Source organism: Myodes glareolus, chromosome 5 (assembly GCF_982192425.1).
Source record: "Myodes glareolus chromosome 5, mMyoGla1.1, whole genome shotgun sequence".
NCBI classification, from domain to species: Eukaryota; Metazoa; Chordata; class Mammalia; order Rodentia; family Cricetidae; genus Myodes; species Myodes glareolus.
Window position 1 is genome coordinate 39,442,694 of NC_142030.1, and position 22,549 is coordinate 39,465,242.

A 22,549-nucleotide genomic window follows, 5' to 3' on the forward strand; every position below is an offset into this window, starting at 1 on the left:
GTCCTTTATCATTGCCTCATTTCAAATGTTTGATGGTATCACATTCTAAATAAATAACAGATTTGCCTATAGTTCTTGCATCCAATGACTCCAGGCGAATATCATTTTCCCTAAGTAGAATTAAGGTATGTGCAATTTTTATCATAAGTTACTAAACTATAAACTCTTTCCAGTCTAGTAATTGCCTTCTTTTCTGCAATTACTAGAGACTGGCTGAGCATCATCAGAATAAGTGGTAGAGGGAACGAATGAGTATAAGTGAATTTGTCTGAAATCTCGGAATCCACATACACATATGAAACTAGTATTCTTGTCTGCATTATACAGTAGGAAAAAATCATTATCATGCATGTTTTCCATGTTGAAATACTGTGCTAAGCAGTTATATATAGAAAGTAGGAACTGTTAGTACCCTTACTTGACAGATAAGAAAATGGAAGAATGAGAAGAAACTATCAAAGCCTACAGGCAAATCCTAATTCTGTGGAATTTTAGAAATGCTGAGCATCACATCACCTTCTGGATAAGTAGCTAAGGCTTCTATAATGAGCCTTTCCCAAATGAGAAGTGGACTAAAGAGGTGTTTTTTAATAGTGAATGATAATGAATAATTTTGATTATAATTAAATAGAGAAAGAGAACAATGTTTAGAGTTTCAGAGTGATCTCAGAATATTTAAGGAACAAATTGTTTTGTCTTACCCATAAATTCAATCCCCAAGTGGTCTGCTACATCAAAGTCAGCATGGAAAAAAGGGAAACAGAAAGAGAAATGTGTTAGAAAAAAATCCAAACAAGGGTATCAATGCTCGTTAGACCATTATTCCAAAACACAGGATATGTGTCTACTTTAAGTATGTTATCTTTGAGATTAACTTTTAGACAATCAACAGTAACAGTTCTTGATATTGTGTTTAATATTTATTTCCACAAAGCCTATAAATTGTTACTAGGCATTTTAGTGGAAATACAATGCATAAATAATGAAATATACCAAATAAAAGAGGGGGATCAAAAAATTCCCTGTAAAGATATTGTCAAAAAATCCACCATATTTTTTGTAGATTACATCTTTTTTCAACATAAATTTATTTGGACCTCTACATTAGCAAAGAAGGCAAAGCCCAAACCAGGCTATGAAAGGCTATAATGTATGTTCTTCAAATTCATACACACGAATTGATGGCACTAGACTTCTTTCTTGGACATGTTATAGAGGACCACTGTTCAGTGGCAAAACTAAAGATCTTACATTGGCCACAAAGTCCTGGGTAGATTGAAGACATAAATCCCATGTGCCTGACGCACAAGCCACATGACTCCTTGATTTGACATGTCATCAGACCCAAAACAAATGGCAGAAGCATCACCCTCTATCTTGTGTCCCCACAGACACAGTCTTCAACACCTAGACTGCCTGTGGTCAGTAGACTAATCAACTCATCCAGGCCTGTTTACTTAAATAGCACCTTCTTTCTTTTAATTGCACAATTATGTATTCATTCACTTTGTAAATGCAACACATGACTAAATGATGGTTTCATTACACAACTATTTGTCTGAAATGAGGATAAGGCGGAAAAATCTATTGGGGAAACTATACTTATTTCCAAATCCCCCGTCGCTGATTAAGGGTTTAGTAAATAAGCATTTCTTTTCAGAAAACATATGATAGTTGCTCATTAATATTAATGCGTGTATGGATACACACATATAAAACACACTTTTGACATTTCGGTAATTTCAAGTACTTAATTCATTTTAGTTGCTTAGTTTGATACAAATTAATTTCACAAGGTTGTGCCATCACCACCACTGTTTCTTTATGGTCAGAGACTATGTCTTCTCATGTCCCAAGTCCCCTCCCATCAGCTACAAGCAACCTCTACCTTCTGCATCAGTTCAGTTTGCTGATGGTTCAGTTGAAGTGATTAAAATTCATGTGAATTACAAATTGTCTACTTTTATGAAGAAAGATATCAATGGTCTTTCTAAAATATGAGTTTATCCCTTTCTCCTCATGGCAAGTTTTTTACTGCTTGGACTGCATTGATTTGCACTTTCCTAATTATCTATTCATTTTTGTGAAAAGACAGCTTTTTATTCTCAGTGAATTTTAGCATCATCAGCAGGAGACAAAAGAGTAAAATTCTGGATATCCCTCTCTTAGTAAATGCCAAACTGAAAATCTGCAATGATGGTAGTGTTCAGAGGCCGAGAATCGGTTCCTTGGCAGGACAGAAGTTGCTACGCAAAGAATGCAATTTAGGAGGAAAAGTGACACGTGCATGCTTATGTTCTTTTGCAGACAAGGAGCCCCCAACTGTGTGCTCCAGAAACTTGGAAGAGATACCGGATATATAGAATTTTAAAATGAAGTTCGAGTGAGATTAGCTCTCATAAAAGTATGGTAAGGAAATTCAAAAGACAGCAAATGACACAATTTGTCATTTGCACACAAACAAAAAGAAACAAAAACCAGGAATATTTAGAAATCAGCAAGCAGAGGCTCTCATGTGGACCACAGGTCTTCACAGACAATGACCTCAAATAGTGGACCATAGTTGACAGGTAGAGAGGCCCTCAAGGAGTAGACCAGAGATATCCACAGGCAGAGGCTCTTCAGGAATGGGCTACAGATATTCATAAGCATGAACCTCAAATTGGGAGTACCGTAGCCTCAATTTCATTGAAAAAGATCTTTCTGGTAAAGCTTACATGAATGAGCACTGACCCTGAGTCTGTCTTGCTGGCTAGAACATAACAGAGAGCCAGTCTCCATTCTTCCACGATGAACTGTTCTACCTATGTGTGTGACTAGGAATCTAGGCAACCAGTCTTTTTGATATTGTAGACCGAGCTAAGAAGTGAGCAGTGTTGATGCATTGGAAGTCAATCTAGATACTTTACAAGCATAACAAACTCCTGATCAGCAGCACGGACAATCAGCCCAACTAAAAATTATTCAAACACTGAAAAAGATAAATAAGGGCCTTGATTAAAATAAATCTCTCTTAAAATAAAAGTTGCTAGGGTTATAATTTGCAGACTTTCCAGCCAAGTGCTATCTTGGATATTGAAAGGAAATTGCTTACTAATTTTTATGATGACCTTTTGATGAAAACTGACAGCCTGAATATACAAATAAAAATTATTTTTTATTTAAAAATCTCTACCCCCTGCACTTTCACTACACACTACTGTATTAAAAATGCCAAACCTTGTGATCACTATCAGTTTGAAGACACTGATGGGCATTGCTTTACCCCGAAAGATCAATGGAAAGCAGATGACAGAAAAACAATTAATTGTGTTATTTCAGTCATATGCAGAACATAAACCACACCGTTTCTCAGAAGCCTATGCCAATTGTTTCTCAAGGCAAACAGCTTGCCTGAAAATGTTCCGGCCTGAAGGAAAACAAGAAGATGTGAGTGAGAAGAAATCAATTCATAGTTCATTTCTTCATTCACTCAAACCACTGAGTACCAAGAACCCCTCAGACCTTAGGGTGAAGCAACTGGCACATGACTCAAGTGAAAGCCATCTGCTTTTCCCTGAAGAACGTATATAAATCTACAATTTACGCTCGTTAGCTCCTCATTACCTTTTCTTTAGAATATTCATACTCTTAGCATGGTTTCAGAGTGACTGACTTTTACCCAGCACTAACTGCTCTAGGAAATGATGGAAGGATGAGATACTCTCACAGCAACACCTAAACTGCCAACCATGCCCACAGTAAAAGGGCATACAGCAACACAGAGGGCGGAAAAGACATTTCCTGTCATAATGCCTATAAACGAGAGGGACTGCAATTGAGCCCAGGTAGCCTGACTCTCAGCCTTCATTATCCAGGTTTTAAATGACCTCTCTCTGAAGAAATAGATAATTTTTGCAATGTCATTAAGTAATGAGACCTTCTGGGATGAATTATTTAATCCACTTAAAAGAGTAAATTGTTTTCAAGCATCCTCAGGCACCCCTGAAGTGCCACTTACTTACCTATTTATTGATGGAAGGCCAAAGATGAACTGGTTGAGGGAGGGTATAAAGAAAGACAACTGTTTCCTGCTACTGAGGAGCCAAATGAGAATATTATTAATATTTCCTCATTAGTTACCAAGGAAATTCCTGTAAGATGAGGCTAATTTGGTTATTTTTATATACTGCAGGTGCTAAAGAATTTTATTTGAAAAATCTGTCAAATATTAAGCCAAATAATCTTAAACTTAGAGTAATATTTAACAGATACCAGCAAAGTTTCTATAGAACTCAAAAATTTCAATGGCTTAGGTCATAAATAAGTGATGAGAAGACAGTCTCTCAGGTCAAATGCATTGAGAAATTTTTAAAATTCATGCCCATATAAACCTAGCTTTGGCCAAAATTATTTAAGTGTGTAACATGATGTGTTAAATGACACCTATGTTACAGAAAAAGAAACTCCAATTAATTGACATCCACACATCTTCCTTTCTTCACATATTACCTTTTTAATTTTTATCTAGATGGAATGCTGAAGATGTAGCTGATAAGTATCAGGCACTGCTATTAATAACTGTCATCGTGTGGCACAGATATTATGAATTTTTTCCCCACTAACTGAAATTTAATGTGCGCATGTCTGAAACTCCCTCAAATCCTTTTGAGCAGGGACAGCAGGATTCCTCAGCAGGTGTTTTAGTTTCTTTTCCAACTGCGGGGATAAAGAACCCTAACACAACTGAAGGAAGAAAGGGTTTGTTCTGCTCATACTTCCCTGCTACAGTCCGTCATGATAGGGAAGTCATGAAGGCAGAAATGTGAAAGAACTAGTCACATTTATCCACGGTCAAGAACAAAGAAAGCGGATTAATGAGCTGCTCCATTTCTCCCTACATATAACTCAGAATGGCCTTCCCAAAGAGTGATGCCAACTATTCTGAACCACCCTCAATACATATTCCCTCACTGACATGGCAACAGACCAACTCAATCTAAACAATCCCTCTTAGCAATCCTTTCCATGGTAATTCTAGATTGTGTCATGTTGGAAAAAAAAAAAAAACAAAGTAACCATCAAAGTGAATAGAGACACTTCCTGTCCATCCTAAAGACTTGCCTTTAATCCGCAGAAACAACAGAATGAGAGAACATAGTCCTGTAAATTGTTCTTTGATCTCAAAATATGCACACATGTACACATACATGCATACACTAAATACGAAAGTGAGCAAATAACACAAAAGCCTCTGGAGCAACTCAAAAATTTATATACTGATATGTCAAGCACAGCCCAACTTTCCAAAGTAGACGAGCTGAAGAAGAGTAAGAGCAACAACGGTACTTGACTTAATTCCCGTCTCCAGAGGCAATGGAGTATGTTGTTACCTAAACTAGGGTGAGTAAGGCCCTGTGGTGCAGTACTGGGACAAAGTCACGCTAACTCAGGCTTCAGTCTTAGCACAGGATCAGAAGCAATGAAACTATATGCCATTGTCACAGAATTTTCCCTCTGGTGTTCATTTAAACCTTCATTCCATTGAAAGAAGAGAATAAATTTACATAAAAATAATGATCTCTGGTTTATAAAGTTAAAATATTGGGGCAAATGAGATTGTTCAACTGGTAAAGACTCTTCTGAACAAGCCTGACAACCTTAGTTCGACTCCCAGAACCCACTCCTTAAGTGGTTCTTCCCTCTTCCCCATGCACACTGTTTTGGACAACGGCTTGCAGACACACACACACACACACACACACACACACACACACACAAAGTAAATGTAAAAACAAGTTTTAAAAAATCACACCATTTGGTTTAAGGTTCAGTGACTTCTCCGCGGCAGGAGCCCTGAGAGCACCTTTGATGTGTGCTACAGATAGTCCCTGTGATTGTTCAGTAGCTTTTCCTCCTTGGCAGAAGGGTAGTGTTGCCTGGGAGTGCCCATGGTCCTAGTGATCTCTGCTAGCTGCTGTAGAAACACTCATCGTGTCAATGTGAGCAAACCACCCACTCAAGCACAAAACATGCCTGCTGCACAGTGTTTCTCTTCGCAATGCTGCTGGAATCTGTCACTCTGCAGGTTCCATCCCAGATCTGTGTCACATGACTTTTCTCTTGGGACACTCAGGAACAAATAGTCCATTTGAACAGAGAAGATGAAATAGGATTTGTGAAGACTATAAGTTAAATCCTGAACATTTGAGAGCAGTTCATGTCTCTGGAAGTTTCTAGAATCTCTTTTAGGATATTTGGGTGCCTCGTGATGTATTTTAATTTGCTCATGCATGCTCCTAGCTCCAAAATGAGATTAAAGTCCAAGTGACAAGATCATTTATTGAAACAGTGTCAGGCATGTCCACACTTAATACAACAAAACAGGCAAACTAGGAAAGGAGGAGATGGAATCAGATGTTTCTGATTAAGGAAGAAAACAGGGGCAGAAAGTAGGGGCACCCCAGCTTCTTCAGTCTAGAAAGTAAAATGTGGGATTTACTAACTATACATCTTTAATAAAGTCAAGGGGTTAATACACAGGCCAACTGTGTTTGCCAATGCTGCCAGCGCATACAGTTGTGTCATTAGGGGAAAAAGACTCTAAGATGTCACAGAGAAAAGGCAGTGGCAGAAGGTAGAGTAACAAGCAAACCTGAATCCCACCTGTCAGGTCCTACAGCAAGAGTGAAGATGGACAGACAGGGATCTCTTAAAGGGAAGAGCACGCTCCTGCAAGAAGAAACTGGGGAAGTCCTTTGCCTAGGAGCTCTGTTCAGTCCTGCCACCCAGCAATATAGGGAAAAGCAAGTTCTAGCTAATTAGTGGAAGTGTTAGGATTTGAATGTAGGTCATATTCCAATCTCAATGCTTCCTTTGCTACCTCAGCAGGCATATGATTTTAATTTTCAACAGTGCCTGTACAGTTTCCCTTAGAATTTAAGCACGCTTATGAATGAAATTTGAAAATAAGTACAAAAATTAATATTAGAAACGGAAACTTTGATCACTGCTTCTAAGAAGCAGTCACTGGTAAGTTTTCTTCTGTCTTTTCTAGGACCACTTTTATATTTGCAAAGTAAGCAACGCATCCACTCTACACATCACCCTGCATCACAAGTCTGAGCAGGAGGACTGTCTGTGGTTGTGTCAGCTCAGTAAGCACAGACCTCGCTCACCTCCACCACTCCGGGACTAACAGCATTTTCCACTGTTGGGAAGAGGCCATGACACCATTATGGCAGCCAGCATCCACACAGACAGGTCATCAATCACCGAAAAGGCAAAGCCACTCTCTGGAAAAGTACAGGGCCCCGCTCTTCTTTCCCGAGCCCTTGTCACAGAGCATGACCTCTTTATTTTCCTTTCTAAAAACTCTGTTGTTGATCCTTGTTGGACACCGACACTTCTGTTTCACTTTCATACAATCAAATAAGACGACTCATTTGTGCTAAGGGAGAAGCAGCTGCCATGGAGACCGAGACACATATTCATGCAGCTCACACTCAAGGCGAGCATTCTGCTTCACAGAACACAGTTTCAAAACAGGGCTTCAAGGACTAGTGAGATGGCTCAATGGGTAAAGGCACTTGCTACCAGGCCTGATGAAGTAAATTTGATCTCTGGGCAGAAGGAACAGCACAACCTGCCAAATAGTGTAGATTATAGGTGCATGAACATTCATTCTCTCTCTCTCTCTCTCTCTCTCTCTCTCTCTCTCTCTCTCTCTCTCTCTCTCTCTTTCTCTCTCTCTCTCTCTCTTTCTCTCTCTCTCTCTCTCTCTCACACACACACACACACACACACACACACTTTCACACACACACATACACAGAGGAGAGAGAGAGAGAAATGTTTTAAAACATTCTAAAATACAGTTTCCATAGAGATTCGTGATGATCATTTGCTCCATCGCTTTTCTAGATTTAAATATTTAAATCTTGCAGGGGATGACATGCAATGGTAGAGTGCTTGCCTAACAGAGGATATATACTTCTCCATTTCAGTCCCCAGTACTTCCAGAAAAAAAAACTAAATGAAAGATTCAAAGTTTAACCTTCACTTAAACTTCAAAAATTGCTTGTACAATTTTTCTGGGACAGGATTATATAGCATTGGGCATAACCAGGTCTCTGTTTTTCCTGTAATTAAAAATTTTAGTAAGAACTTCCACTGTATATAAAAAGATTTCATTCAAAAGTATTGTTGCTTTTCTTTTGCCTGTCACCATTGAATGTAAATTTGTATGAGTTGTTTTTTGTTGTTTGTTTGTTTGTTTTTTTCTCATGTAACACACATCAGCTAGCTTCTTGTTTCTTGTCATGTTCGGTCAACTTTCTCACCTTTCTGTGGAACTTCTACGTACATTATCACCTTTGATGTCAAATATTAGCTTTGAAAGTTGTGCCAATGAGGCCTGCATAACAACTGAAGCCATTAAGTTTTTATGAAAATTGAAAGGCCATATTAATATACTGCTGGGTCCTGGAAAGTATCATAAATTTCAAGACTGAAGGATTCTTACATCTTTTTGTCTTTCTTCTTTGAAAATTTGATGTATATCAACAATGTATTCTAATCAAATTCACCCTCCATTTATGTCTTCCCAGAACTGCATCACAACTTTCTCCCGACCTCTTGTCTGCATTTTATAATGGCTTATTTGTGTATTTATTTTAACCACTGAGTTCAATTAGTGCTGACCGAATGCACATAAGTGTGGAGTTATCTACTGGGACACAAACAACTTTTCATTTGCCGTATTCCTAAAAGGAGATACTCTTGCTCCTGAACAGTCAACTGTCAATAGCTCTTCAGCTAGGTGTGGATTCTTGTCAATGCTTGGCAATGGGAAAAGGAAGGGTAGAAATGGCTTAACTGAAACTAAGGATGTTTGAAGAAGCCTTATGAAAGTCCACTAGATTTATACTCTGAATCTTAAGGCTTTTGCATACTGCCTATCACTTCAGGCTATCATTGAATTGACATTTTTCCTCAGAAAATTTTAAATGTTACTATGGTAATTACAAGGTTTTTGCAAATGGTCTTTAAGAATTTATCATTAAATAACTTAAACTAAAGCAAGATTTGTAATATGTCTTATTTTTTATTCTGAATATTGAGATTCCATCTGCTTATATCATTGGAGATATTTAGAAGTATAGACATTTATAGATACAAATATTTTTATATGGATTATTTGGTCATCATTGAGCAAATTTCTGGAAGACACAACAAAGAAGGAATGATTTGTTTTATCTTTGGCTCATGATAGGAGGTGTAAGAAAAAAATCTGTTCGAATTGTGATGTCATGAAGCACACAGAAGTCACCAGTGTAGAAAAGTAGTAGTAAAGAAATGGGATCCTTGCTTTGATGAAATTTCATGCTATACTTAGGTTGTTCTTGGTGAACCTCCTGCAACAGCTTCCTGGGGGGTGAAATTCCCAGCCACTGCAGCTTCTAAAGAGCAACCTTCTCCATTACTGATATTGTTTTGACTTTATTCTGTTTTAAGAATATTAGTTTATTCGGGGAAGGGAACACTGAGAACCTCGCATTTTAAATAGTTCTTTCAATGCAGAAGGCAGCTACCTGCATTGTAAATTTTGTCAATAGGAAACCATGGACCAAGAGAATATTACCCCCTTTTACAACCTCAAGAACATTCTCTTTTTGTAAGTAATCTGCACTGCAGGCTCCTCTATTGACTTCCATTTTCTTCTTGATGCAATCCCAACTCACCCTGTGGCAAACTACTCTCATCTTTCATGGCCAGACTTCTCTTATACCTTTCCAATTTTCTGAACTATTGCTTTCTATTAGCATTTCTATGCAATAAGATGAAATTTCCAGCAAGCAAAACTTTATACCTTGAACTGTAACTCATGGGTGTATCTCTATAACACGACTAATTAATTGAACTGCTATCATCTCCCCAGCTCTCCCAGTTTTCCCTAGTGCTTCTCAAAGCCTCTCAAGTATTGGATGGTGACTAAATAATTGTTGAATTATTCTTCTTAATCATACTATTTTTTCTCACTGCGGATACTAGGATGATATCTTCTTAAAGTGACTCATTTCTAAAATATGTCAAGTTTATCTTAATGTCTTCACTTAAGCCGTAACTAAAAATTTCCAGAATTTCTTAGCACTTACTGTGGGTTTTTAGCCACTTCTCCCCTCATTTCTCCTCTCCCCTGTGTGTGTTTGAGTGTGTGTGTGTGTGTGTGTGTGTGTGTGTCCATGTGCATGCACACATGTGTTTTTCTGTTTGGAGTTACAAAACTTGTTTCCCACTGAATTGTGAGTCACCTCAGACATGTGTGGGGAAAACCAAATTCTATTTTATGTACTATTCTAATACCACAGTCAACCAGACCTTCATAGAGACATCTATTGATATAAAATGCTCGTACTTTACTGTTTGTAAAGAAAAAAAAATTAAATGCAGTGTCCGCAGAATTACAGAGAAAACCATCCTCAAGCCTCTCATTCCCAACCATCCAAGGGCATCATGGTCTCCTCTCCACACACACACAAAGCAGCACCTATGGAATGAGTGAAAGGGCTTGATTTGCTTTCTTGTTGCTGTGGTCAAACACCCAGACCAAAGCAACTTAAAAGGGAAAAGGTTTCTTCTGACTCATGGTTCAGGGATAATGTCCATCATGATGGGGAAGGCAGAGTAGCAGTCAGAGATGGCACAGTTGCAGGAGCAGGGAGCTGGCTATTTGGATTGCATCCATGCTCAGATGCAGAGAATGTTGGAAGTGGGCTAAGCTTTGAAGCCCAGCTATAGTGACCTACTTCCTCCAGCGAGTCTCTACCTTGCAAGTTTCGTAATCTTCCCAAACAGTACCATCAGCTAGGAATCAAGTGTTCAATCACATGGTTCTTTCTATAAAGGACATTTCGAATTAAAACAATAACAGTGCCTGGATACAATAAGTTCTCAGGAGGTGCCGTTCTTTCAATCAGCCGCTTTCCATTCTTATCTTTCAAGACTGAGATCGCCCTCCTTCTCTCCCTTCCTCCCTCCCTCCCTCCCTCCTTACTCTTCTCTCTCTCTCTCTCTCTCTCTCTCTCTCTCTTTCTCTCTCTCTCTCACACACACACACACACACACAAATACACACACACACACACACACACACACACACAGTATCCCAAGAGTTATTCTGTCCATACCACTGTTGGAAGCTTCTCCTCTAAAGTTTGAGCCTGTCTAGCAGTCAGTAGCTTTGTGTGTATCTGTGTGTGTGTTCTAGACACACATTGTTGAACAAGTTCCTAAGTCAATCAGCTCCTCAAAGGCCCATATTCAGATATTCATGTTGACTACTGTTTGGCAATGTGGCTTTACAGAAATGCACAAAATCAGGCAACTAGTAAGAAACCATGGTAATCATGGGGCTTTTTTATTGATGATTATGCTTTGTTGCTTCGTTCTGACAAGATAACTCATTCCAACATTGATAAAACATGCTAATTTAATATTTAATGCTACATTTTATTGTAAAAAGCACTGCTGTGGGAATCGTTTCATACTTTACGATCCTTATGCTGCATATTTCTATTACCAAGTTTAAAAGTCACATTAATTTATACTTATAAGCTCCCAAACACCTGGGGATACTTGATAATGAGCACAACAGAGGACACACTTGGCCACTAATGGATTAATTTATTACTTCTGTGGACTTAAAATGTAGCAATATGATGGAGCTTTTTTTCCCTAAATGTATAATCAGTTGAGAATGCTATTTGTCTTATTTAAATGCAAGGAACAATCTGTCTTTTGCTACCTCCTTCCTAAATCCATTAAGCAGTTAATAACATAAGGACTAATGTAAGCCTCCTCTATTTAATAGAAATTTTTTTAAAAAATGTAAATTAAGTCAAAAGAGTCTTCTCCCAATAATGGTTTCCCCAAAGCAGCTGGATTATTCTTAGTAGTGTGGAAAAATCAAGGGAAGTTACTTTATTAAAACGACAGAGGAAACTATTGCTTAATAATTATTTTGGAACTCGCTTGAATCAGGGTATTTTGAATATCTTCCACTCTTCATCTCATTGACTTCCTTTACAGTCTTGAATTGTTAATATGCATTTTCTAGAGGCATGATTAGAAATGGTCAGTCTGGTGCTGGGTGGTGGCGGCACATGCCTTTAATTCCCAACACTTGGGAGGCAGAGGCAGGTGGGTCTCTGGTTACAGAACAGGCTCCAAAGCTACACAGAGAAACACTGTCTCAAAAAAAAAAAAAGAAAAAGAAAAAGAAACAAAAACAAAAAAGAAACAAAACAAAAAAAGAAAGAGCTACTCTGTTGGGCATCCTGTAAACACAATAATCTTTTTATAATGATTTGCAGTTGTCAGAAGTTAATTATTTATAATATTGCAAACATTTTAACATAATATCAGCACTTAAACAGTAACAAAGGAAAGAAAGTCTATAATGTTCTTCCTTGAACCTGACATCTACATAATATTGAGACTCCAGATGACCTCCAGAAACTTCTCACAATAACTGTATGCATTTCCTTGTCCTAGTTAAAAAAACTACAAACTAAAACGCAACCATTAAGTGAAAGAAGAATTTATTCTGGCTCACAGTGTAAGAAGGCGTACAGTCCACCTTGTCAGGAATGGCAGTGACAGTATGTCACATTCTGTGTGAAGTCAAGGGGCAAAAGCAGATCACGCTGGCACTTGGCGTCACTCGTTTTCCCTTTTCATTTGGTCCAGGACCCCACTTAAGGTGATGGTGCTACCCACATTTAGGGTGAGCCATCTCTTCTCAAACCTCTCAGACACTCTTTCAGAAATAAGAGTTAGTATCTCTTAGGTGATACAAACATAGTCAAACTCACAAGGAAAGTTAACAACTATAGCACCCTTCTTAAAGCCCGTATTCTTATAGAGTCTAAGCTTCAGAAAGGTGAGATGATTGGTCCCAAAATTAAAAGTGCCTACTTTTGTTAAGTCATATTGTGGTGTACAGAAAACTGCTTGCTTCCATCTACAGGTCACACAGTAATGCTCCAGATCATTGAGATTCATGTAGGAAGTCTTCCACATTCCCTCATCATGTTTAACCCCCCTCCTTGCCTATTACAGTTTGGTGAACCGTACTCTTGTTCAGCTTCGTTTAAGACACCAGACCTCCAAAGCAATGCCCCTCTCCATTGTGTCTTAACCGGACATATTATGGACTGTTCTATGTTTATGTGTCTCATACTTTGTTCTTGACTGCAAGGATGAATAAACATGTTTGGTTTCTATTTATAGCATAGATGCTACTATAGTTCCTGACACAGACAGAACATCTCAATAAATAAAATCTACAAAGTTGCACAGACAAACTTTTTTGCTCAGTGTGATTTTTGTTAGTGATCTTTGTTCTATGCTATAACCGTTCTTTTGCAGTCTATAAAGAAATTGGAGGTAAGTTATAAAATTCTTCTTTTGTTGTTGTTGTGTCTATTTGAGTAACAGTGAGGATATGTGCATTCCATGTTGCATGCATGGAGGTCAGAGGGTGACTTAAGAGTGATAATTTGCTTTCTAAGGGTCTTTCTTTTGTGTTTTCAGCTGTGAAAACCAGCCTACATTGCCTGCAGGGTTGTGAGGATTCCCCGTCGCTCCCTTACTCCCATATCACCATCGAAGCACTAAAATTACAGATTCACACTACCATACCCACTGGTATATGGATCCTGGGGTCAAAAGTGGGCCCTCGTGCTTATGTGGCAAGGGTGTTAACACACTGAGTTGTCTCATTGGCACTGAGCTTCAAAATCCTTAGCCCAGAAGACAAAAACTATGAGTAAAAGATCTGTTACAAAGGACCAACCTCTGACTGCTGCTTACTATGTTGATTTTTTTCTACATTGAAGTAGGAAGTGGAAGAATGCCAGAATATTTGAAGGGAAGCCTTTAGAAATAACCCCTATGGTGGCCAGGCTATGAGCTTCTTTTCTGATGTTCAGCTACAATCAGTGGAGGCAAAGCAGAGTTACCAACCAGGGTTGCCAGACAGGGCTGCTTCGAGTTTCCTGTTTACAGCCAATAATGCATGGAAGACCCAAAACTACTCTATGGCCTTTGTTCTCCAGCACCCATTTATAGTAGCATATGAACTGCCCGCAAATGGCCAGAGAAATGGCTATAGGTACAAAGCAGACATAAAAACCACCTTATTCCACTCACCACATCAATAGGCCAGTATAGGAGACTATAAAGAATTTAGAAGGCAATGAAATTGATGAACTGGCAAAGTATTAGATGTCATCAGGACAAAGGCATAGACTCTATGCCATAGAGGGTTCTCCAGACCTCCATCCTCAGTCCTCCTCTATCTACCTCAGTACCTAGTTTCTGGGTAAGCTATGCCTCTTCTTTAAATACCAAGTCAAGCTCCAGTTGACCAGTTTTAGATGAAGTAACTGGAATTATCATTTTCTTCAAATCCATTGATATGAAATAATAATATATCTGGGACATGCCTTTACTCTCTTTTTTGATATGTGCCTTATCTTTCCTTGTTGGGTTTTGGGATTCTGATTGTTTGGTTTGTTTTTGTTTTCAAAGTAATCAATTTTATATTCCACCTGCAGTTTCTACTCTCTCTTGCCCTCCCAGTCCTTTCCACCACCTTCCTTTCCCCCCTACACACCCGAACAATCCACCCCTCCTCCATTTTTATTCATAAAAGGGCAGGCCTCCCATGGATATCAACAAAACATAGCATAGCAAGTTGTAATAACACTAAGCACCTCCCTTTTATTAAGGCTGGGCAAGGTGACCCAGTATGAGACATAGGGTCCCAAAGGTCAACCAAAAAGTCAGAGACAGCCCCTGTCCTACAGTCAGGAGTCACACAAGAAAACAAATTATACACAGCTGTCAGATATATGCATAGGGCCGAGGTAAGTCCCTTGCAGGCTCCCTTGGTGTCACTTCTGACTTTGTGAACTCCTATGTGCCCAGATTAGTTGTTTTGTGGGTTTTCTTGTGACGTCCTTGATCCCTCTGTCTCCTATAATTTTTCATCCCTCTCCTCACCAGGATTCCCTGAGTTCAGCCTAATGTTTGGCTGTGGGTCTCTTCATCTGTTTCCATCAGTTGCTGGATGAAGCCTCTCTTATGGCTATTGGACTAGGCATCAATCTATGAGTATATCAGAATGGAGTTGACATCATTACATTGACATTTTGATTGTTTGGTTGATTGATTGATTGACTTTGCATGTTTGGTTCTATTCTAAGTCTCTGGGCCATCCATTCCTGACATATCTTATCTTAATTGAAACCTACAGAAACATGACATATAAGGAACTCTTTTTATTCCCATAGAATTGTACTTAATAAGGCCCACAGAAATTACCTACTTTCTTTGACCTGTACCTTATAGAGCCAAGATTTGAATTCTAGTAACAGCCTTCAAATATCTACTCTTTGAGCCCATTTCACAAATGTATGGCCATCTCATACTTTGTAGACTGTGGTCTGTTTGTGCTACAAAACTAAGGAAATAATTCTGAAACCTATCATGTTTCAAAGTAAGATACAATTTTATTGAACTCAATGCTATGCTATTTTATACAACTTGGTTGTGCAAACATTTGTTTTAAAAATATGTATCTTACTCTTGATAAACTGGAATGTTAAATAAGATAATATGTACAGGGACTAACAATTATTTAAATAGCAAAGAAGTCTTTAGCAAGTTTTGTGAAGTTTCGTGCTGTTATTGGACTCTTATTACTGGATCCTTATACGAATTCTTGATAAAATTGTACCAAACAACTTTCTTAGTCAGTGTCAAGCTACTTTGAACTTTCCTATTAAACTTATTTTCTTTCTTGTCATGTTAGTAGATAACTCATAGAGATTTAATAGAGAAAATAAAACTTGTTCATCAATGAGATTGAAATGTGACAACAGCTAATCAGGTCCGGAAATGTCAATCAATGGTGTAAGGAGGGCAAGTGAGTCGTGGGGTGACTAACAGGGGCCATTGCTTTAAAGGGTTGTAAACTGGTGGCAAGCCAGATTTTCCTCCACACAGACTTCATGCTCTGCAGCATGGACATTCACTGCCTTTTTCTTAGCTGCTCCTGCTAACTGGAAACCTTCTGCAGCATCCTCCACACAGCTGGTTTCCACTTCTGCTTTCAGGCTTTTCTTGTGTACCTGCAAAGTTCTACCTAGTCCTTCTCTTCCCTTATCTATCCTTTCTCTCTGACTGGCCTCCAAATGTCACTCATCTCCATGTGTTTAGAAGACAAGCTTCTGCCCTCAGTTCTTAGGTTCTCCCTCTGCTTCCTTGGATTTTTCCCCACACAGCAGTCACAAACGTTCCTTTAAAACTCAATAAGTCCCAGAGTAGCACAAAATACTTCTAATCCTGTCACTCAGAAGTCTGAGGCAGGATGATCCTCAGCTCAAAGCAATCCTGAGCTACACAGTGAGATTAAGGTCAGCCATGGCAACATTGAGACATCCTATCTCAAAAAAAAAAATCCTTAAATCAAATCACAATTTTAGCATGCCTTTTTCCTCAAAAATCAATCACATAGCTTCCCATTTCATTCAAAAGAGAGGCCAAGAAGTCAGTTCTCTCTAACCACTGGAGAATTGTTTGTTCTCTCCCTCCCATGTGGGTTCCATGGATTTAACCCAGGTTGCCAGGCTTGCCAGCAAGGCCTTCACCAACTGAGTCATCTCTCTAGCCCCAAATACAGAAATTTTCAATGTAAAGTGGTTGCTAAGTATAGTGGGCCACACTAGTAATCTCAGCACTCAGAAAGGTGAGGCAGGACGATCACAAGTCTGAGATGAGCCTGGGTTACATACAAACACCCTGATAATAGATAGATAGATAGATAGATAGATAGATAGATAGATAGATAGATAGATGATAGAGTAGATATATAGGTGACAGAGTAGATAGATATATAGAGACAGATAGATAGACAGGCAGAAATCCGTAGATAGACAAACAATCAGACAGATAGATAGTGATTCAGAGAGAGAGAGAGAGAGAGAGAGAGGCCAAAGACAGCATCAAAATCCAAAACAACCAAAGTTGTTCCCTGAAACCCTACCATTCTCCCTCTCCCAATTCCAGTGATTCTAGACAAAAAAGGGCAGAGTTAAGCATGGCTTCTTGGTAGCATTATTTTCTCAGGTGGGCTAGAGATAAGTGACTCTCATTTAAGAGAGGCTTCCTGCCTCAGCTTTAGTTGCAAAAACCTTGCAACTCTTTTAAGAGGCCCAACCACAAAGCACTTAAACGATAATTATGAATAGCTGACAGTATCCTTCTAGGTAGAGGCAGGAACCTTGAAACTCCATAGAGTTCTGGCAATAAACATGGTTCCTGCCAGTACCTCTGCCATGATGTTAGACTCTCAGAAAGCTAAGGAATGGGGTGGAACCAACCCTCATAGACACGACTTTAATTCTAGACATATCACTTAGTAAATTAAAGACTCATGTGGTCAGAAAAGAGAGATATACAGCAAAGATAGATGCAGATGAAGAAAACCTCTAAACAGCTTACAGTGTGTTTAAATATATATGTAGGTTTAGGATAGAAAAGAAAAAGGATAAAGTCCTTTAAGAAAGGCGAAGATAGGTGTGGTGGCACACACTTTTAATCCCAGCACATGGGAGGCAGAGGCAGGCAGATTTCTGTGACTTCAAGGGTAGCCTGGTCTACAGAATGAGTTCCAGGACATCCAAAGGTATGCAGCGAAACCCTGCCTCAAAAAAACAAAAATAAAAAAGAAAAAATAGAATTTAAAATAAAGATACATAAAGATGGAAAATACACAGAGGATCTGGATACTGTATGTTATTATATTGTCATTGAATTGTTTGATGACTGAGGAAGGAGCAACAGCTGCTAAAAGGCATTTGATTATAAATGAAAAAAATCAATTGCCATTTGTTTACAGTTTTAGAATGTAAGTCCTTTTTATCATTCCTGGGAATATGGTGAGAAGCAAGGTAATGGAAAGTTGGTGAGAGTTACACTTTCATTCATCTGTACCAGGAGGAGAGCAAGAGACCGTGCCAGACAGATGGTTTAAAAATCTCAAAGCCTATCCCCAGTGATATCCTTCCCAAACAGTTCAGCTAACTAAGCATTCAAATATTTGTGTCTATGGGAGCCATTCTCTTGCAAACCAAACTTTGCTTCTCAAAATTTTTATGAATAAAGTCTTGGATTGACCCCTGGGAACTGAATAGTATTGAAGATGTAGTCTATGCCCTAAGAGAGATTTTAGTTTTAGATGGAGAAATGAAATTGTCATTAGTAAAAGTTAATGACTGCTTAACACCCAGATTATACATTTTGAAAAATTGCCCATCTAAGGAACATTTAGCTTGGTGTGACCTGCAAATAATCTCAAATGACATGGAAATATATTAGCATTTAATTCTATGGGTTTTAATTTCTAGTCAGGAATTATCTTTCAGTTACCATGTGAGACTGTAGTGAAGGTGCTTAATCTTCCTGTGTCTCAATTTCCTTCTCTGTTTAGGAAATAAGATGCATATGATTAAAGGCTTAAATGATACAAATATCATATTGGAAGCATCGCTGTTTACATACTTGCTATCTCTTCTCTTCTCTAACATACTGAATCAAAGTGTCAGTGTGATGGATGAGAACTCCACATTTGTAGCCTGCTGTGTCCTAGTTTGCTTTGTCATGGGGCAATGATGTTTCTGAGATTGGAAATAATTATATTCTAGACTCTCTTTCAGAAAAGCTGTTTATCATGCGGGGGAATAAACTGACCATGCTACTGCCACACACAAGGGGTCTTCTTCCTCCTCTCAGTCACAGAGCTGGGGAGAATTCACCCATTATGCAAAAGAAATCCTGAGAATATGGACACCACAATTACAATGGCAGATGAGAATCTCCAGGAACCAAGTCTGAAATGAGGGCTTGTTGTGATGTAGCATCAATGGATTCCTTAAACCACTGAACTTCTCGCCTCTCCAGAAAAACAAAATCCTCCGTTTTCTTAATTAGCTTTACTCATTCTTGAAATTGAACATGATCTAAAGTGATGAAAGCACAAGCCTGGCGTCTTGAGCACAGATATCTGCTGTGTTCTCTTTGGTTCTGTTTAAATCACAACCCACTGAAACTACTACCAAGTTCATACAATGAAAGTCTTAGATGTCTGTCATTGTTGAGTTTCTAGAACTCAGCATTTAAAAGCTGTTTTCCGCTACTCTACACAGTTCCTTTACAATATGTTGTCTTCCAATCTTCATATTGTGTGTGCACTCGACACAGGTCATCTTGACTTTATTCTCCCTCACTGACATTATCTTGGTATTTTCATTCTCTTGTTCAGGTCTTTCAAAGAGGGTAGTGTGCCTGGGAATTTTTATTAGTATTTCATGAATCAACGTTAAGCAGTTTTCTTTTTTAATTCTCTTGGATAATGAAAAATATTCTTTATTCAGGAATTCCTAAAAGTTGAGAGTTGGTTCTATACAAATGCATTTTTGAAAGTACACCTTAAAATACTATTTGTTTGTTTGCTTGCTTACTTATCTATATTAGACTTACATGTTTATTTATTATGAGCCTGTGCTTGGCACAATGTACACACATAGGCTGGAGGACAATTTGTAGAAGTTGAAGCTCATGTGGGTCCGAGGGATTGAATTCTTACTATCAGTATTGATAGCAATGACATGACATTCACCTGCTTAGATATCGTTTTGGCCCTAAAGTACATTTTAATAACCAACTTTGGGGGCAGAATCATCAACTAATGCTAGCATCCTCCATATTTCAATATGGTAAAATTAAATATTTTCTTAGGAATGTGGCTCATGGTGTCTCCTTTAAGAAAAAGGTGAGTCTTTTCCTGTTCTTCTTCAGCTTGCCTAGTGACTTTCTTCTTTTGTTGTGAGAATCCCTTGTTTAGATAAGGTCTTAGGACCATTCTGCTCATGTTTAGATCATAGCGGGTTGGGTTCATTTCTCTAAGTTGTTCAGTATCTTTAACCCCACCCAGGAAACAAGGTTAAATGCTAGAGCAAATCACCCTCTGGGGAGGACAGGAGAAAAGTGTACATCCTATGAGGAACATTCATTAAATTCCCAGGGTTAGATTTGTGCACAAAAGTTTTCCACTGTCTCCATACACTTTATCTGAGTGCAGGCATTTCCAGCAGCTTAAAGGTTAAACTGCAATACCATCCTTCACAGTGCTTTTGTTGATTGGCTTTTACTGATCAGTGCGATGAATGAAAACAATCCTCCCCTGAACTGTGTCTCTTTCTTTTCACTTATTTTTGTTTCCCTTTTAATAAAATATTTACATTTTCATATGCCCGTTTTCTTGCATATTAGGAATGCAAAAAGAAATGCTTACTTATATTTTCCTGCTTTTTTATCATTTATGTTCCTCAATGTCTAATGTATTTCTAATTCATATTTACTACAATTTCTTAGGATCAAGTCCACCATATTTTCTGACCAAGTAGGATTTTAATTACCAGTGTGTTTTACATACAAAAGCAGACATTGACATTTTCCCATCAGTACCTATTTGTTGTACAGATCTGCAATCTTCTCATTTTTAATCATGATGTACATATGAGAAGGAAAAATTGTCTTTTTCAAGAAGGAGTTTATCCTTCTTGAAAGGAAATCCCATGAACTGTTCTCAGTGTTGGTAACACAAAGAACAATGATAGACTATCAGTAACTTAACTTCATTCCTAGAAATGAATGGTAGTACATACATACGCCCTATGTGTTGGTGATCCATTCAGTCAAGTTTTATGTGAAGTGTTTCCATTGTCAGACATAAACTCACAATCAGTTTATACCATCCAAAATCTTTAAATTTCCAGTTTGTGCTCTGAGTATCTTATGAACAGGTGTGGCAGAACTAGTATTTCAACACTGAACTAATTAACACCTTGTTGCTTCTGAGAGGAAATTAACTTATTTTGCAAATGTTTCCACAGTTAGATTTTCAGTGATTCAAGCACAGATGAGGTTCCCTAGATTACAGAAGCCTCTTGGATCCTAAGGAACTATTTTTCTGATTATGAAGTGGGATGCTAAAGTTGTAGATGGAGTAATATCTAGAAATATTTCTCCCTCTGTGATAAGAAAACAAGGACTATCCATGAGGCTAAGAAAATGGTAAAAATTATTATCTGTTAAACAGTCATTCAAAATTTGAACCCAATGTATACATATATATATTCTGCATCTATATAAGGTATGAACTGTCAATGGCAAAGGAAAGACTCTAACCTAGTCTTCCATAGCCATAGATAAACCTTGCTAGCATAGGACTCTGACTCCCTGGGTTTTCTTCCTCTAGTCATATTTATTGTTTGAGAAAAGCATAAATATGTTCATCACTGCTTAAATATCCTATAATGTATTGACACAAACCTAAATGGCTGAAGTTTCTCTGGGTAAGTCAGTGGGTAAGTCTTGAGAGATTATGACTAAGGATATTTGTGTGAAACACAGCTGACTTTGTAAACAATGTATACTCACTCATTCTGTACTATCATATATATTTTAAAATACACTTCTCAATGATAACTTAAGCTCACCACTTTTTTACTTAATAATTTTTTTAAATTTTTATCCTTTGATAGTGACATCATGTAAAACAAATGTACAGCTACACAAACACGTGTTGACTTTATACATTATTCTGTAGAATGCTCCTTTTCATAATACTTTTTTAAGCATTCCAAACAAGCCTAGAAGGATAGCTGAATAGAGGTGTCTACCACATTACTCTGTCACAGAGAAAATTCAGGGAAACAATGAACAAAGGAGAAGAGGGAAGGAGAATTCTGGACATCATCCAAGAGGCCAAAGGAAAGGAACCCCAATGAGCATTGACTTGAAGAACAACAGCCTAGAAACAAAGCAGTTGTAAATTAAATCTCAGGGAAAGGCAAGGAGAAAAGGCTGGGCACTCCAAACAATAGCAGCAGGCAGTAACTATCCAAGAATGAGTGGCGTTGTTCTTACAAACTTTAACTCCAGTTCGAGGGAAAGAAGTGTATGACAGTAACTGCTTTTGGCCAGAGAAAAAACCCACAATGGGCATATTCCAATCCATTAGCCAAGCTCCTACAGCTGCCTCTGCCTCATGCCACCTTAGCCCCATATTTGACTGTTTCAAACTCCTAGAATTACTTAGCCGAATAGACCCGTTAGTATTTTGCAGATACACCACCAATAGCCACAGACATCTAAGAGAACTTTTGCAAGAACACAAATAAGGGACTGTGACTATTGTTGTGAAATCTCACTTCATATTCAGTTTTCATCTAAGGTGGGTAACGGCCCAAGTTGTCTCTCTGTCGTCAGAAAGGTAGCAAAGTAACTTCCAATACCTGGACGTTCCCAGTGAGAAACAGGCAGGTCTCCTCTCCAGCCATTTTTCTTTGCACACAGCTACTGAAGCAGTGTATCAGTTTCATCTGCATTTGTTCATCTGGCATTGATCAAGATCCCAAAGACTTTCCTAGTGCCAGGA

The 22,549-nt window shown here is 38.3% G+C and overlaps 1 protein-coding gene across 10 annotated transcripts in view; it reads right to left on the reverse strand.

The window, feature by feature from the left end:
• Nrg3 (neuregulin 3) overlaps window positions 1-22,549 on the reverse strand; it is a 1,014,491-nt gene that overhangs the window by 131,884 nt on the left and 860,058 nt on the right. For 5 of the 10 annotated variants that reach the window (XM_048421323.3, XM_085687871.2, XM_085687866.2 and 2 more), the window contains exon 4: window positions 702-728. The exons of 1 other annotated variant lie outside the window; for it this stretch is intronic. In XM_048421323.3, the coding sequence (XP_048277280.3) occupies window positions 702-728 (27 nt within the window). The remainder of the gene's footprint in view (window positions 1-701; window positions 729-22,549) is intronic. 4 more of the 10 variants (XM_085687868.2, XM_085687873.2, XM_085687872.2 and 1 more) reach the window with 1 other exon arrangement.